Source organism: Miscanthus floridulus, chromosome 6 (assembly GCF_019320115.1).
Source record: "Miscanthus floridulus cultivar M001 chromosome 6, ASM1932011v1, whole genome shotgun sequence".
NCBI classification, from domain to species: Eukaryota; Viridiplantae; Streptophyta; class Magnoliopsida; order Poales; family Poaceae; genus Miscanthus; species Miscanthus floridulus.
Window position 1 is genome coordinate 72,342,657 of NC_089585.1, and position 17,453 is coordinate 72,360,109.

At 45.1% G+C, this 17,453-nt stretch overlaps 1 protein-coding gene and 2 pseudogenes across 2 annotated transcripts; all 3 read right to left on the bottom strand.

Moving 5' to 3' along the window:
* The window catches only part of LOC136458370 (aspartate--tRNA ligase 2, cytoplasmic-like), a 36,244-nt pseudogene extending 33,755 nt beyond the window's left edge, over positions 1 to 2,489 (bottom strand).
* A 2,870-nt stretch (positions 2,490 to 5,359) lies between these two features.
* Positions 5,360 to 9,497, bottom strand: LOC136458371 (uncharacterized). 2 transcript variants are annotated; one of them, XM_066458315.1, is made up of 6 exons: positions 8,953 to 9,497; positions 7,650 to 7,841; positions 7,346 to 7,462; positions 7,080 to 7,229; positions 6,452 to 6,510; positions 5,360 to 5,791 (listed from the first exon to the last, which is right to left on the bottom strand). In XM_066458315.1, the coding sequence occupies exons 1-6, from the start codon at positions 9,193 to 9,195 to the stop codon at positions 5,656 to 5,658; spliced, it is 897 nt and encodes a 298-aa protein (XP_066314412.1). In that variant the 5' UTR covers positions 9,196 to 9,497; the 3' UTR covers positions 5,360 to 5,655. The 2 variants fall into 2 exon arrangements, with proteins under 2 accessions (XP_066314412.1, XP_066314413.1); XM_066458316.1 differs by having other exon boundaries at positions 7,650 to 7,866; positions 8,953 to 9,496.
* A 1,183-nt stretch (positions 9,498 to 10,680) lies between these two features.
* Positions 10,681 to 16,441, bottom strand: LOC136456133 (IAA-amino acid hydrolase ILR1-like 1; annotated as a pseudogene).
* Between the last annotated feature and the right edge of the window lie 1,012 nt (positions 16,442 to 17,453).

The following is a 17,453-nucleotide window of genomic DNA, read 5'->3' on the forward strand; positions in this document are numbered from 1 at the left end:
GGGCCTGGCGATCTTCGGCTGTCGCGGCCTCCGGAAGGCCATGCAGCAAGGCGGTTGCTGCGGCGATGTTCTGGCTAGCTCGGGCAAAGTGAGGAAGGGTCCCATCGTCGGTGAGGATCCTTTGGTGTACGGTGCAGGCCGTGGCGCGCGCGCTCCCACCATCTTTGCGGCATTCAATCTCGCTATTGATGTCCGCGTACTCCCGGACGAGCCCTTGCCCGGCCTCATCGATCTCTTGCTGACGGGCCCTCAGCTGCTCCATCCTGAGGTGAGATGGGGCTGTCGTCTCTTCCTCGGATCTGCTGTCAGGGTTGTTCGTAGGGGTGACCTCTTCCCTGGAGACACTTTCGATGTGACCCTCGGGGGTTTGCGTCATAAAGCATTCCCAGGAAGGGTGGTGGCCCCCCCTACTAGAATCCGAGCTGGAGAATGATCCTGGCTCCTCGTTGAGGAGCCCGTAGAGGGTCTCCGTATCATGCTCAATCGCCCCCACGAACTCGATGTCCGTGGGTGACTGAACTACACATAGTGCCAGAAGGTGGCCAGCGGTCGCCGCAGCGTTGTGGAGATCGAATGGAAACGCTATCGGGGCGCTCTGTACGGGACCTTCCGAACACAGGGTGACATTGTGCGAGGCCTCCCTTGATGACTGGGGTCCAGGGAGTTGCCCGGTGGGGCCTCAAGCCTAAGACGGCTGAGGTCGATGGAAGAGAGAGACCGGGCGGCTGTGTGAGTCAGCGCCAGCTCTCCTTCTAGTGTGATGATGAAATCTAGGTCGCCGAAACGCACGTGTGCGCCCGGGACCCAGCTGATTGCGTGGGTGGCCATCCGAGGCCTTTTCTAGAACGCGCAAAGCACCCCTACCTGGCGCGCCAAATGTCGGTGTTTCGTACGAGCACCGACAAGTAAATTTATAGTAATGCGCGTTGGGCTCGGATAGGTGCGCTAAAGGACATAAGATTTATACTGGTTTGGGCCGAATGTCCCTACGTCTAGTTTGTTGCTGCTCGTGTTATTAGCACCGTAAACGGTCTGTAGTAAGGGGTACAAACGATCGAGAGAGGGACTGGTCCCAAGTCTCTGATAGAAGGGTCGAAAGGAGGTCAAGAGCTTCGTAGCCGCTTGACTGTGTGTATGTGTGTGTTCTTGTATTGTTCGGTCAAAAGTCCCCCCTTGATGGAAGAAGCGCATCCCCTTTTATAGATGAAGGGGCTGGCTTTACAAGGATGAGGGCTTTACCTAATCTTGTGGCTCACGTCTACCCGGCCTCGTTTTTCATCCTGATGAGTGCGAAGAAAGATAAGTGCCTACAATACTATCGATGTCTCTGTAGAATGTCAGGTTGATTACAGAACGCTGCCCTGCGCAGGGTATGGGCTGTAGTACAGTGGTTTTGACTTATTAGCCTCTCCCGGCCTTGCTCCGCACGCCTTCTGGTTTCTGTGAGTCTTCGTCGGAGGGACGAGGGGTCGGGGTCCGGCGTAACGCCGTGGTCAAGGCCTTCTGACTTGGCGGACCTGAGGGGTCGGGAAGCAGGCGCCGCTCCCTCGGGTCCATAACGTGGTGACGGAATATCCGTCGTTCATGGAGATAGCAAATCCTTCTCTGGAGCATAGTGGTTGTCGTATATCTTCATCGGGTTTCGTGTCCCAGGGCTGAAGGCGGCGCCTACAACTCTACAGGGCGAGGAGCACGCACCTGTACAACCTTTCGGGCTCTGCGGCGCCCGGAAGGGTCTAAAGCACCTGTCTCGTCATCCCCTGGCAGTACTTTTCCTGCCAGGGACACAGGGTATGGTCCTTGGAGCCATGGTTGACTCGAACGTCTTGTCTCACCCTGTACCTATCATCTTGAGGGAACGGGGAGAAGTTATCAGGTAAGATGAATCCAGTCTTTAGATATAGAGCAGGGTGAGGCTCATTCCTTGTCGTCGGGCGAAACGGAGACCAATCCCTATCTCTTGGGCGAGACCGACCCTGCCCCTCCGGGGACGGGCGAGGCGGAATCTATCCCTCAGCCCTCGGGCGAGACCGAGCCCGCCCTAAAGGCGTCGGGCGAGACGGAGATTAGCCCTGAGCCCTTGGGCGAGGCAGAGCCACCTCAAAGGCGTCGGGCGAGACGGAGTCTATCCCTCGGGCGAGACCGAGCCTGCCCCAAAGGCGTCGGCGCGAGGCGGAACCAAACTCCTGTCATTCGAACAAGAGATGAAACGGCGCTCTCATACGTCCAGAAGTTTTTAACGTTTGGTGGTTATTGGTTCCACCTTCTGGGGTACCGTGGTATTAGGTCTCCGACAGTTTTCCACATTAAAATCTCGTGTCTCCTGTGTTTGATTTACTGTTTTTTATCATTTATATTGCCTATCGTTTATAACCGCCTTTCCTACAGATTTTCTTCTGTTGCTTCTTGCTGAGGGTGGCTGCTGATATGCGGGCTGCGAGCTCCTCGTCTGCGGCGGTCGAGGGGGCGGGGAGACGTTCCACCGACATCCTAGCGGCGGGCCGGCGGCGATAGACGATCAACAACGATACGGCGGCGGCGTGAATGAAACAGAAAAAGAGGGGTTAGGGTTATATAAGGCGACGGGGCTGAAAGTCTGCGTATCCGAGACAGTCACGGACTCACGGTCGGCCCTGTGTGATGGAGACGGCTGTACGGCAGCTTGTCCACCTGTTAGGGCAGCTTCAGTGTGCAATCGAATCAAAATCTGTGAGTGCGCCATATGGCAGACTCACAGTGCTAAATCGTTTGCTGGACTCCACGGAAGAAAAAAATATGAGAAAAAAATATCACCTCTTGGCTCTTGCTGCACTGTGCACTTTCTCATGCAGCGTTTCCTCTCCGTCGGCGGCGTATATCCTATTTTTTAATTCGTCTTGAGTTCGAACTGTCTGAAATAACCGATTTTGCATGCTGACACGTGGTTTCGACCGCTCCAGTGTGTTCTGTTCGACTTATACCAGCCACGGTTCGATTTTGCTGAACACTGGAGCTGCTCTAGGACAGCACATCGGCAGAGCGGTTGGGTTCGTTGTAAGTTTGTGACCACCTGGACACGGGGTCCACGCCCCGCCACCCACCAGTGCAGCACCCACATCGCGATCCAAGTTTGAGATTCTTTCACAAAATTCTATGTATAATACAGGTACTTCCTCCCTTACAAAATAAATGCTACGTGTCCGAGACAGTCACGGTCTTGTGCGATGGAGATGCCTATATGGTGCGGTAGTCCACATGTTAGGCGAATCTCCATAGAGTTATTTTTTCTGAGAATTTCTCCATAGAGGTTTTAAGAAAGTTTCATGAGTATTAAATGTACTCTTCGTTCTGCTGAAATTTAGCTTATGTTGATTTGTTATATGTACTCTTCGTTCCGCTGAAATTTGGCTTATGCTGATGCTTATGCTGATTTGTTATGAGAGAAAAACACAATTCTTTCGCTGAAGTAGTGCTACAGAATAGGGTGAAAAGTTTCATAGAAAGTAGAGAGAGTTTCATAGGATAAAACTCTTCTGCACTATTTTCAAAAATATGGATTTAATGGAAACTGGGACATGAAACCCCATTAAAATTGGCCTTAGGATGGGCAGCAGGTTAGGTTCGTTGTGAGTTTGTGACCCACCTAGACACCTGGTCCACGCCCTCGCCACCCACCAGCTAAGTCTATGCAAAAATAACCAAGAACTGAAAACCGAATCGAAATAACCGAAACCGAAACCGAAACTGTAGTAACCAAAACCGAAAAAATCAGTTCCTAATTTGGTTCCAGGTTTGTACTAACCGAAATTACTACGGTCAATTCAGTTCCTAGGCTTGGTTAACAGAAAAACCGAAAAAAGGCCTGATAGATAGAAGGCCCATGAATGAAAAGCCGGTCCAATAGGCCATCATATATAATGCACCCTTCAAACCCTAGACACCAGCTCGTCCACATCCAACTCCCCTGTGCGGCCGTCACTACACCACAGGCAGCTCTCTCGTGACCTCTTCTCTGTCATCCACTTCCAGACCATGGCTTCCCTCTCCGGTTCTCCTTCTCCTCCGCAAGAACGAGCACTGCAGCACGCGAGCAAGGTGAGCTGTGACGGGCAGCGGCATGGGAGCCGTGTGCTTGCCCGCTGCCTAGACTGGAGGCCGAGGCATCGAGCTGCCACCGCTCACCGACTGCGCGGGCGTCCGTGGGTTGCACCGTTGCGGGGCTTGGATTGGAGCTCTCCACCGCATCTTGCTCCTGCCTGGAGTCCTCCTCCGCCGCCTCTGCTGCTGGCGAGGGCTGAGGAGTGCTGGATCTGGAGAAGGGGCGACTGCTGCCGTGTTTTTTCACGATTTTTTTCTTTTGTTTCGCTGTTGTAATGGAAGGCTCGGTTAGTTCTGTTCTAACCGGAAATCGAACCTGATCTAACCGAATTCGAAATTCCTCGGTTCCGTAGTTTTCTTAGGAACCGATCGGTTCCTAATTTTCTGCTAACCGAATTTCATAAAGAACTGAGGAACCGAACCGATCGATTTCGGTTAACCGAATGCCCAGGCTGATCACCAACGCACCACCCGCATTGCAGTCCAAGCTTGAGATTCTTCAGAGAATTCTGCGTATAATAGGAGTACTCACACAAATCCCAAAATAAATGCACAACTCGCTTATGAGAAGTCAACGCTTTTAAGTTTGACCCAAAAAATAATATCAATGTTTGTCGGCTTGTTCGGCTACCCACATTTTGCTGGCTGGCTAGTTTTTATTTTAGCCGAAGCAGTGTTTTTCTCTCTCGCAAAAAAAAACCCCCAGCTGCTACAGTATTTCTTGGCTGCTACAGTGCGAAATTAGTGCCAGCTTCTGTATCTTTAGATAAATTTATTATGAAGTATGTTCCAATAGTAATCTAGCGATATTTGTTACACATCATAAATATGATTATTTTTTAAATATATGTTTGGTCAAACTTAAAAATGGATGCAGTTTATAACAGAGAGAGGGTTCCTGGCTTCCTGCAAGGATAAATTTCCCAAACGGGGATGAAGACGAGAGAAGCAGCTCTCCCATAAAGCGTTTCCAGGGACGGGAGGGGGATGTGGATGGAGACAAGAGAAGCAGCTCTCCCATAACCATAAATGTTCGGCCCTAACCGCGGCCCACGAGAGAATGGGGGATGCGAAATCATTTCTGGACAAGCACCATCTTCGGACCTAACGGCGGCCCACCAAACATGGTCCAGAGGTTGATATTTATTTATTTACCGAAATCACTCTTTTAAAGATATAATAATTATGATAATACCCACTTGAAAAAGAAAATTAAGTCATCAATCAAGATAAAATTTCATCAAATAAAAAGTGGGAAAAGACATAAAAGACGTGGAAAAACTGAAGCACGAACTAATTAATTATTATAAGCCTGAGATCAACAACAAATAAACTCCAACTTATAATCTTATTCCCTTCGCTGACAAACTTGGCATATCGACAAGATTATTGGTTCCTTTGTGACAAGAATCAAAACAATGGGCGAAACAAAATGGCTTTCTCCTCCAATGGAAGGTCACCGCACCACCTATCCAATATATTTCGAAACTAACTAAACCGTTCAGCTTGCTTTTTATCCCCCCAACATTAGCCTACGCCACGGACAAAAAAAAGGAGACTAGATCCCTGCCGGAGGAGCTAATCCAAGTAGAAGAGTGTCACGATCTTCCGAAGGTTTTTGGCCTCCTGGCATGTTTCCATCAGCAGCTTGCTGTCATGGAACGCGAAGCAGATCACCTGTTGGACCTTAGAGATGATGTCCATATTGCATAACCTGAAGATTGCAACAGTTGCCATTAAGCATAAAGGTGATATTCTAGTCACAATACGTATTTATATAGAGATAAAAAGAAAAGTGACTCGTCTTTCAGTGTCCTTCTGAGCCGGCTAAAGGGGTAGTGGAAAAGGTACAAGATATTTATACACTCTAACAAATAGGCAAAAAGACAGACGCTGGTTTTCTAAAATAAAACTGATTAACCAAAAAAAGATATAATAACATTTTTGTCAAGGTAACAGTACAGTATCTACCCTTGGACAGACCCCAATCTAGAGTTATTAAATATTAATCATGGCATCAAACCTGTCCACTGCTGGTTTTGATTCAGTGTCTTTTATTCATGAGATCATTCTGTAAATGAGGCAGGAGAAACTATTGCAAAATCTACAGAACATAGTGTTTGATTCAGTGCAGTGTAATGAAGTTCTGGATTGTGCCCGAACTATCAATGATCTATTTGAATTAAACAAAGTGCAATCTGTTTTGTCCAAAAACAAGGATAGCACCTGCATTTGTGCAATCTCTGAAACGAGCTGGAACTAAATGATACACTGCATGGAGCGAATAGGTATATATGCACAGTGCCACACCACTGGTGACAAAAATATAGAGTATAGGAAAACTACCAGCAGTTTGAAAAGGTAGCTCACTGACCTGCTAGCCTCAATTAGTGGCAAATGATCATACTGCGGTTTCTCGATCAAGTTTTGTACCTATAAAAAATTTACAAAATGTTATTGAAGCATTTCAAATTTATCATATGGAAAAAATGCATCGGCAGGATGTTATTAAATTTGCAAGGCATGTTATTAGAACTAACACATATGACAATGAATGCTTAATGATATGGCTTTTGTTTTCTAACATGCAGGAGAGCTGCATATATCTTTATATTCTAGCCAGAATCCCAGATCATAGAATAATGCTGATGGTTTCTTATTTCTGAATGATTCAAATGCCACAGTGAAACATTCCTAACCAAGTGATCACATTGATTTTTAAGCATACTCATGATCAAGCTTGTTAAGGTCCTAAGAAATCTTTCCACAACTTGAATATGCTGAAAATATTGTGATGACTGATGAGCAGTCTATCACTCGATACCGAAATCACTAAATGCCTATACTAAATATATAGAACAAAAGGTAAACTGGCGTGTATCCCTAAATCACTAAATGCCTATAGTAACAGGTCTGGAGCTAAGTTTGACTAGAAAATGACCAATTCAGAATAGAAACATCAGGAAGTCTCATTTCAGAATAGAAATATCAGGAATTCTTACTTTAGACAACAGTTCTTGACTTTCAGGAGGCTGCTTCTTTAGACTTTGAGGTAAAATTACAGTAAGCAACTCTGGCTTTTCAGCTCTTAAAGCACCCCTGATAACAGCGGCATTTGTTCCAGAAGCCCCAGATGTGAATATATGATTTTTCTGCAAATTATACACAAACATTATTAACAACGCTAGAGGGATCAAAGACCATATGAAACACACTAGCATATAAATCAGGGAGATCATATGAATGACAAAGGCACATAGGAACATACTGTTATGACCATAGCATAGCTCAGGATTTCAATAAGCTGTTGATGCATAAATCCCATGTTGCGGGTTCCAAAGAAACCTATGGCACGAGGTCCTTGCTGCTGAATAGCCAGCAGCTCCTGCATGACCACAAAATAAATGAGACCAGTTCATAGGATAAATCAATTCATAAAGCCCATATATGCTAAGTAGCATTCATTATTGAAATTCTGATTGTATTACACTAACTTTAAAAGGTTTAATAACCACTAAAGTTAATTTTAATAGAAAAAATTAGTTCAGTATAAAATGATCAGAAAAAAGTACCTGTAGGTAATCTAGATCTGGGATCGCCTTGTATTCTGGTTCAGCAACCGTTGCAGTGCCCTTTACAAGAGTCTCTACCTGAGTAGGAATCTTTACACCATCATCATCTGGCCCAAACATAACAGCATCATCCCTTCCTTGACTGCTTGCATCACCTTCATGCCCATCTCTTCGCATGTATCCGCAGAGCAACTATACGAGCACAATAAAAACAGCCCTGGCAGTAAATCATTAGTGAAAAACAAATATATTGTAGTATATGGAAATAAAAAGCCCAGTTTTTTTAAAAAAATAGGTTGAACCCATACCAATTAGTCAAAATTAGCTATGAAGTAATCCTGTATCTAGAGTAGCACCATAGCACAAGAGAGGCTGCAGCCATTTAAGACACAACCTAAATTCACCAGGTGGATTTATATGTGTGCTGTCAATTTTAAACTCAACTGTCCAGGGACATTGCTGGAAAATATTGAATAAAAGACAACAACAAAGCTGATAAGAATCCTGGATTCTGAATAAATGAGGTCAAGCTGATTCCAATGGAGTATCAAATAGGAACTCTACTTTATCCTCTGAGCTACATTGTCCGCCTTTTGAGGCATGCTACAGAAAAGCTATAGCACAATCACTTTTCACATGTAATGAGAGTAGCCCACAGAATATATGTGAAAAATGGTCAACTTTCTGAATGGTGTTTTTTTATCATTTCCAGCCATCAACTGATGTTGGTATTAAACCGAAGCTGCTGTATGATTTATATTGATATGGGCATATAGCTCACATGCAGGGAAGGTGTGAATGCCACTGTCCAAACTTTAGGCACAGGATCTAAGCAGAAGATACCAGCAACACAAGTAGGACTAGCTGTTACCATGGACCGCAAAAAGATCAAATTTTGACTGAATTTTTCTTTTCTGATAAGAATTTTGGGTGAACATTGGAGCTACGGTGATACAGGCTGATATGGCAATTTTGATGCGACTGCAAATCTTGGTTATTACACATTGTAGAGATTCAGCATACGTATAGGCTTGACATGAAAAAACAAGAATAAATCCTTTGGCACACAAGGAATTACCATAGAAACCAATACCGATACATACTCAATTTGGGACCATATAATCTGTCATCTATTAATTGATCTTTGAAGGTGTAATAATAAACATCACAAAATTGTCATCACAGCAGCAATACAATCGAGAAACCGTTTAACAACAAAGGCAGAAAAAGAAAAGGTTCTAGTCCAACCTACGAATCATGCAGACCAAACAACAAATCAAGTTTATCTGTAGGAAGCAAGTACCCGGTTCAGAACACCCGGCGTGTGCTTCTTGGCCCCCAGAGCGCATCCCAGCACGGCGCCGCCGCGACTCCGCGCGGCCGAGGAACAGGGCAAGAAGCCGCCAAGTCTGAGGTGAGTTGGCGGCGGCGTCCTCAACGAGGGAAGACCGGCAACAGGCGGCGCGGCGCTCAGACTTGGCGGCGGCGTCCTCAACGAGGGAAGACCGGCAACGGGCGGCGCGGCGCAAGAACCCGCCATCGTCATCCACTTCCAGCCGTCGATTCCAATCCACGAGGATGAGGGACGGAGAGAAGCGCTTCAACTGGTGTGCGTGGCGGCGTTCTCGTGACCAGGCAAGGGTGGCTGCGCGGCGCGGCGCAGGTCATGTGGGAGGGGCGGAGGAGGAGGAGGAGGGCATTGCTGGGTGGGCTGGGGATGAGACGAGAGAGGAGAGGAGAGGAGACGGCACGGCACCAGTTGGCCGCAACTGGCTGGTTTGGTGGCTTCCTCTGGCGGCCTCGCTGGCTGCCTGGCTGCCTGGCCGCTGTGGTGCGCGTGTGGGGAGGAGCTGGACGCCTTTGGATAACAGGTGGCGCACCATCTTTGCTGCCGCCTGCTACAGCACTTCTTCAAGTTTGTGTCATCCCTCTCGTAGTCTCGTCTCTGCCGGCTGCCGCGGTATTCTACGTTTGTTCCCCTGCTACAGCACTTCTTCAACGATACCTGTTTTCCTCTCGCAACATTTTAACATAAGCTAAATTATCTTGTACATGTTTGTTTAGTGGAGCTAAGTGCTTTCGGTGTATCCAGTTCTGATCTAGGTTTTTTTTTTTAAGCTACAAGTCCTACTCATGGTGGAGATAGAGCTATGCTAAATGGATCTTAATATTTTTTTTGTTCGACTGTTTTGGGGTTTCATTTAGAATGGCCATAAGCTTTTACTAACATACTAGAACAAATAGCATCCCTTTAGTCCTTTACCGTAAAAAAACAACCTAGATGGGTTTGGAAGGTCTAGTGAGCTAGAGAAGCTGTGTAAGGGTCTGTTTGTTTCATGTTTTTGCTAGCTTCTGTCAGTCAGAAGTCAGAGAAAAACTGAAAAACTGGCTTTTGCTTTTCTCATTTTTTATGTGCTGAGAAGCTTAAAATATATCACAAATCCAGTAGCAAAAAGTGAAAAGCTAGAAACCCAGCTTTTGACCTAAAAGCCTAAACGTTATAGCTCATACAAATAGTCTCAAGTATTTGAATATTACATGATCTTGGCATGTCCAGTCACACGGTTTTTTTATGTTGTGCAATTTTCTGATTCGCAGGTGGGATAATGTAACTGCTGAAGGCATTTGTGCTGCCTGAGCCTTTCTTGGTGCCCCAATTTTGTTATTTGGTTATGTTACTTTCTTAATTCCTCGTGTGCACTGCGCATAAGCAATCACTGACAATAAGAGTACTACCAAGTTCGAAGAACAATGTTTCCAAGATTATTTGCTGACTGAACATCACGCCAAATAATGCCTGATCCCACAATTGATCAGCATTCAGCAACCGATTATTACCAAAGCATGGAGATATCAATATGTACAGCCGTGGAATAACTTGGCAAAGAAATTATTGCTCAATCTAATTTCATTAACAGAGTGAAGCAAACATAGACCTGTTTGGCACGGCTCCTCCTGAGGGGCTCCTCTGGAGGAGCCGGAGCCGTTTTGGAGGAGCCACAAATTGTGGCTCCTCCAAAACGGCTCCGGCTCCTCTGTTTTTTACTGAAAAACGGCTCCTCCAAGAAAACGTTTGGCAGGGCTCCTCTGGAGGAGCCGGAGCCGGAGCCGGAGAGGAGCCCTGCCAAACAGGTCCTATGTATCTACAGCTCATCATGGGTTTTTGCCTTATCAGTGGTAGCAGCAGGTTGCTGATGCTCGAGTAGATAGCGAGCCGCCAACGCCGCTTGCGCTGCCGCACCATAGGGGAGGGCATCTTCGTTGATGGTGAAGTAGGGGGAGTGATGGGGCGCCTGCGGTCCACGAGTCTCGTTGTACATGCCCACGAAGTAGTAGTAGGTCGAGGGGATCGCCTCGGCATAGAACGAGAAGTCCTCAGCGCCCATTAGCGGTTGTCTGTCCCTCACATTCCTCGACCCAACCATCTCCCTGGCCACATTCACGAAGAAATCATGGATTTCAGGGCTGTTGATGGTTGGGGGGAAGAATGGACGATCCTTTGTGAGGAAGTCCACGCTAGCGCTGCAGCGCTGCACGGATGCTTGAGACACAATCACCTGAGACATGAAAAACAAAGTAGCTGAGGTCCTCTATCCTCTGCAGGACAATCCACAGTGAAATTTATATGTAGAGATGTTTATAACTCCAGAGGTGAATATAGCTGGGAACTCAGTGCATGTGTCAAGAGTTCTGACCATTGTGGCCCAGATAATTCCATCTACAAACCTACCAACCCATAATAACTATGAGGAAACTGGTTTTGTAAGTTCTGTAATACCATTACAAAGGTGAAAGCTACAAGCCTACAGCTATATCTGTAATTTTCATTAAAAGTAAAATGTGAAAGAAAAAAAATATTACAAGTAATCAAACAGCAAATTACATGTGGGTCTGTATCCATGCAACTTTCCAAAAATTGAGTTTATTCATGAGAATAAGTGTCAGGAACTGTTCTTGTGCTCAAACTGACAGCAGTACAATCTAACACAAAATCAGAATAACGGAATGCACCAACTTTTAGATGTGCATCAGCTTATTTGTTTACAATATACCCTTGGTTATAGTATATATTTAAATTATGTGACAGCACACAGGATGTCGTGCCAGTGCCACTTGCAAGTATCCACTTCTCTAAAGCTATCGATGAAATTCACAGATCAATCTATTTAAAATTACTATTGTAGTTAGGTATAGTGACTGATTATCTTAACAGCAACTTCAAGTAGCCATATATTGAGGCAATTTTGAATCCTTTATTCTCGTCTAAGAGAACCTAATCGCAGAATATAATTAAGAATTGACTACTGAAAAAGTAACACAAAGTTCCCAAACAAATGCTCTTACCTCTTCAATTCGCTGCTTCAATTGATTAAAACTCTCTTTCAGAAAGGCTCGGAAGGTGCCACCTATAGTAACTGAATCAGGGATCACATTGAAGGCTCCACCTCCTTGAAACTTTCCAACTGTTACAACCTGCAGAACACAGCATGGGTCCAAATAAAAACTCATAAAGTGGACTACTGGAGTATAAATAAGGACAAATTGCCAAAGGTTCAACATAACAAAAGTACAATAGTCAGTGCACTGAACAAAATGATGGGAACCTGGGAGTAATGTATTGAATAAAAATTTGTATAATTCTTGTGATGCCAAGTCATTTTTGCATATGAAACTACAATTTCTATATTGAACAATTTAAGAGTTTAGAACTTATGTTTTGAATAGTATATAGCAATGTATAAGAAATACTCTGCTGCCTAGCTATAAAAAGTCCAGGAAAATTCAGGCTGCCCTCCTTGGTAGTTTCCGTGTTAGGACCAGGATAAAAAGTTCAACAAGATCTTGACGAATTTCAAACAGATCTCACAACACAATGGCAGAATAATTTTATATAGTTTGTTCTATTATGGTTCTGTAATTTAGACCAACAGTACAGGACAGAACTTCTATGGAAGAGAACTATGTAGATCATAAAAATGGATATAGACAACGTCAATCAACAAATTGCTTCCATGCTAGGAAATTTATGGCATATAAGAACAAATTAAGTCATCCAAGGATAGGGACGGTACCTGTGAGTCCAAGGGATCAGCTTCTCGGGAAACAAGTTGCTGAAGGCTCACAATAACATTTGAGGCAGCCAATATCGGGTCTATAGTGTGATGAGGAAGTGCAGCATGCCCTCCCTTTCCACTTATTACAGCCTCAAAGAATCCACTCCCAGCCATAATAGGCCCTGGCCTGGATGCCAGTACACCAATAGGCACAGAATCAGCTATATGAAGCCCAAAAATGGCATCTATGTTTTCCAGAGCTCCAGCTTCTATCATTTTCTGGGCCCCACCGCCACCTTCCTCAGCTGGTTGGAAAACAAGAACCACTGTACCCTACATTAATAAACAACAAAATTTATGACCATAGAAAACTCAAGGGTGATTAAAATTCAAAGATTACAAGACAGTTCATATAACTGATATGGAGGAAACAGAACTAAGTGATTTAATCGTCGTTTGAGAAAAAAAAAACTAAGCAATTTCATAAGATCGCTCAATGTGGACTTCTAGGATTAGTTGTGTGCTTAAACATAATTACTTAAGCCAATATTGGCTGACCAAATGTGGATGCACGCTTTCCCTACAAAGAGAAACATAAGCAATTGATTAAAAGCATCTATTGTAACAAATAAAAAGGCAGAGAAAAAGCAGTGTATTGCATTTCATAGATCTACACCTGAGACAAAAAAAATGACTTCCATAGACTAAAAGAAGCTACCTCTTACAAATATAGCATCCATTTTAAGTTATATAAAATATGAGGAAGCTACTAGTAGATAATATTATGATACACTCTGTAGTCTTGGGATCATGACATTAAAAAGTAAAATTGGGTAAGAACTACTAGATGAGATATTTCTTTTTAAACAAACAAAAACTCCAAAAAAAAGAGAGTCTGCATCTTTATCATTTTCCCAAATCTACAAAGGATTGAGAACATGTAGCTTAATGCAATGAAAGCAAGGAAAGGATTGCAATATACAAATGTTAAACATCTTATATAGTTTTTTAAGGCTATTCTATCATTATTTAATCAACAAATCTCTCTTATCATTGTCACAAATACAGAACAGGTGCAAGGTAAACCATCAAAATTAATACGGAGTATATACCACTAAGAACAATACATCAAATCAAATAGACATCCATGTTTGCCAAAATGAAGGATTGGACATCCAAATAACTCTTGCTAATATTCATACTTTTAACAATCAATGATTTTGTCATGTGGGGCCAGACGTACAGCAGGCGACGGCGCACCAGGGACGTGCGGCGTGCTGCCGTGCGCGTTGATCGCGCGAGGTTGGGCCAGGTCGAGCCAGCCACCGGTGGTTAGGAGGAAAGATAGGATTAGTTGCTATTCTTAGTCCTTAATTCTAGGAGCCGATTGGCTCTAGTCAGTTAGGCCTCAGGCTATATATATTTGTACTGGAGACAATTGAAGGGAGAAGAAGATATTACCCTTCCAGTCTCTCCCTCTCTCTAAACAACCAAGCCTGCGGCGGAGGGGAAAACCTCGCCGGAGAAGACGGGCCGCGGCTACGAACTACGTAGCCGAGGTCTAGCTACCCAAGGGCTCGACGCCCTTGACAACCTGGTATCACGGTCCCGGCAATCCTCGTCGTCCCGCCCCACCTCCCCACCAACCGCCTGCGCCCTCTCCTCCACCACCACCAGCCGCCGCGCCAACACTACCACCAGCCACCACGCCAGCCTCCCCGGCCTCGTCCTCCGCAGCCTCCTGTGCCGCAACCATGGGAGACAACGGCGACCTCAAGACCACCGTCGAAGCCCTTGCCAAGGCCATCGCGGCCCTGCACGCCACCGCTGAGTCCAATGCCAAGGCGCTGGATGCCAACACGATTTATCCATATTTAAATTGATTCAGATATCTCACTCGAAGTTTGAAGAGAGAATTTCAATTATTTCAAAACTTTTCATTGTACAGTGAGAAATTCGCATTGCTTTATATACAGAAAAATATTTTAACCAACCTTCAACTCATCACGATGCTCCTGAAGAATCTTAGCAGATCCCAACAGCATAGCGACATGTGCATCATGTCCACATCCATGCATCTTCCCGGGAACTTTGCTCATTGTGTTCCCATTCCACACTTTCCTGTAAAAGAGGACATCAATTTTAACTGGTAGACAAATACAAGATAATCATACTTCTTTGAGCAGATGTAGTTTACTATAATTAAATTATCAAGAAAATAATTGAAATTTGATCCTACAATAATATTTAATTTTGGAGATTAGTACATTGAGAAGCAACTCTCAACATGTAATCAATTGACCCTGTACGAAATATGGACCTATGACACCAGAAAAATACATACAGAACATATCAATAGCAGGCTGTTCGAGAGCTGGCAAAACAAAAAAGAAAGAAGATGTTGATTTTCACATTCACCAAGAGAAGAGGTCATGCTCATGTGCACAATAAATTCAATCATATCAATCAGGTTCAAGAAGAACAAAATGATTATGCAATACACACAAATTACATATTTGTCTTGTCAAATGTCAATCACCACCTGGAACATGACCGAAGGCTCATATGACTGTTACAGATACACATAGGTAGCCCATGTGATTCATTTCAGTAAGAAGCCAAAGTTCTTTTTCTGTACTGCATGTTCCTAATCAGGAAGGGCAGCTAGGGAACTACCTAGGAGTAGGTGCAGACCTGTTCCTCCCTTTTCTTACCCCGTTACCAGGATGTCTGCCATGGGTGAACTATATATATGCATACTCGATCGATACTTCAATAGATCATTTCCATGTCGCACGTGCTGGCCTTGATGGTCATTAGTCCTTACTTTGTATTGCGCCACAACAAATTTCAATGGATAAGGAATTGTAAAAAATAATCAATGAGCAAATTTTAGCTTTCTGGTGACCACAATTTCTTTGAATCCCTGGCGTTCCTCTTCCCTTGACTAAGTCAAATTTAGTTTTGTGGCCACTAGAAGTGTGCAGGTCGTTTTTATAATCCAAGCTCTTGGTTGAAACAGAAACGGATTGGATAACCAGAGCAGAGACATTTGCCTCTATCCTTAGGAAAAGCCAGCAATAATTTATTTTCCAGAATCCACAAGCGAAATCAAGAAGCAGAGGAAGAGCAGCCAAGGGCCAGCGTAACAGGAGAAGAAAAAGGAAGGCGGTTACAGTTACAGACCTGCAAGGGCAGCGCGTCCATGTCCGCCCGCAGGGCGACGAAGGGCGGGCCGCCGGTGCCGACTGTTGCCACGACGCCGGTGACGGCGAAGGGGTGCCTGTAGGGGATCCCCAGTGTGTCGAGCTCCCGGCGCACGAGCTCGCTGGTCTGGAACTCCTCGTATCCCAGCTCCGGGTTCTCGTGGATCCGCCGCCGCACCCCGACCATCCAGTCCGCGAACGCCGGCTCCTTGGCCCTGCGCAGGAGCTCCGCCGGGTCCTGCAGCGCCGCCGCCGGCCCCGCCGCTGCTAGGGACGGCCATGCCGCGGCGGCGAGGACGGCGAGGGCGAGGAGAAGAGGCGCCGCGGCGGCCATGGGTTGTTGGCTCGGCTGGGTCTGGTTCGCTCGCGGTTCGCTGACGAGGCGGAAGGAATCAGGTGAGCCGGCCTAGCTTCTGACGCAAGCGCGCACGAGGGCGGCGCCAGGTGCCTTTTTATTTTGATCACGTTTTTTTTTCTTGGCTTTTTCCAGATTCATGCAAGTGCGTTTTTTTTTTTTGTGCCGCTCTGTGGGCGTGTGCGATCATTTCTGCTTTTGTTTGTCTGTCCCTCTCGGGTAGTCTTTTGTTTCAAGACGTCTACGACTCCTGGTTGTACATGTACTGATGGAATGTGTGGTTACGAGTCTCAGGTCTCGATCGGAGACCCGTGCAAGTGGAATAGTACAACGGTTGGTTCTTGTCGTTCAGCCATTTGCAGGAACAACATGGTCCAGTGCCCCTTGCGTAGTAGTTAGGCACCTCTCACCAGGTGCGCTTTTGAGCATCGTGCATCTCTGCATAATTAGAGCTGGAAATCGGGAAGATTTCTTTCTTCTACAAAAAAGTTTGTCACCATCTTTAAACATTATTTATATATATAGGATGGTGGTGTAGAAGTAGAACAGAACTCGATATCATGCGTTTTTTATGGAACCTTTTTTTTACACCGATTTTGTTTTCCTTATCTCATATAAACAACTAACTGTAGCGTATTTGTGGGATTGTTATGAGCATTTATAATATATATCCTAAATTCAACATACATACATTCGAAACCTATCATGTTTATTTAGACATATCACAAATAACAACCCTATTCTCTAACCGATAGTTACATGGTAGCCAATCGTACCCCGCCCCTCTCCACCCAAATACAGCCTCGGCGACTCTTTGCGGCCTCGCCCACTCACCATTGGCCAAGCCTACTTTCAGGGATAGAGTCAAGGAAGATGCAAAGCCTAACCCGCCTCTAGCGAACGTAGCGAGAGCATGGCCATCATGCATTAATTAGAGTTCAACCTCTCCGCCCTTCGATCATTATTACTTGAGGTCTCTTACAAGTTACAACATAATAATGTAACTAATTGCAGATTAATTAATCCGTGCCAAACATCAAGTAATATTGTTTGAGAGGAGCTAGTACAACATATAATGCTCGGTTGGTTCTCAAAAGCTCTCTTGAATCTTGATTGAAGGCACATAGAGACACCTGAGGATGAAAACGGTACGGAAATATCCCGTATCGAACCGTATCGTTTTCTACAT

Coding starts and splice junctions, on each gene's coding strand:
- LOC136458371 (XM_066458315.1), bottom strand. CDS start 9,195: ATGACGATGGCGGGTTCTTGCGCCGCGCCGCCCGTTGCCGGTCTTCCC. Junction 7,842..8,952: donor CGCCGGGTGTTCTGAACCGG/GTACTTGCTTCC, acceptor GTGCTCGTATAG/TTGCTCTGCGGATACATGCG. Junction 7,230..7,345: donor GCTATGCTATGGTCATAACA/GTATGTTCCTAT, acceptor TATAATTTGCAG/AAAAATCATATATTCACATC.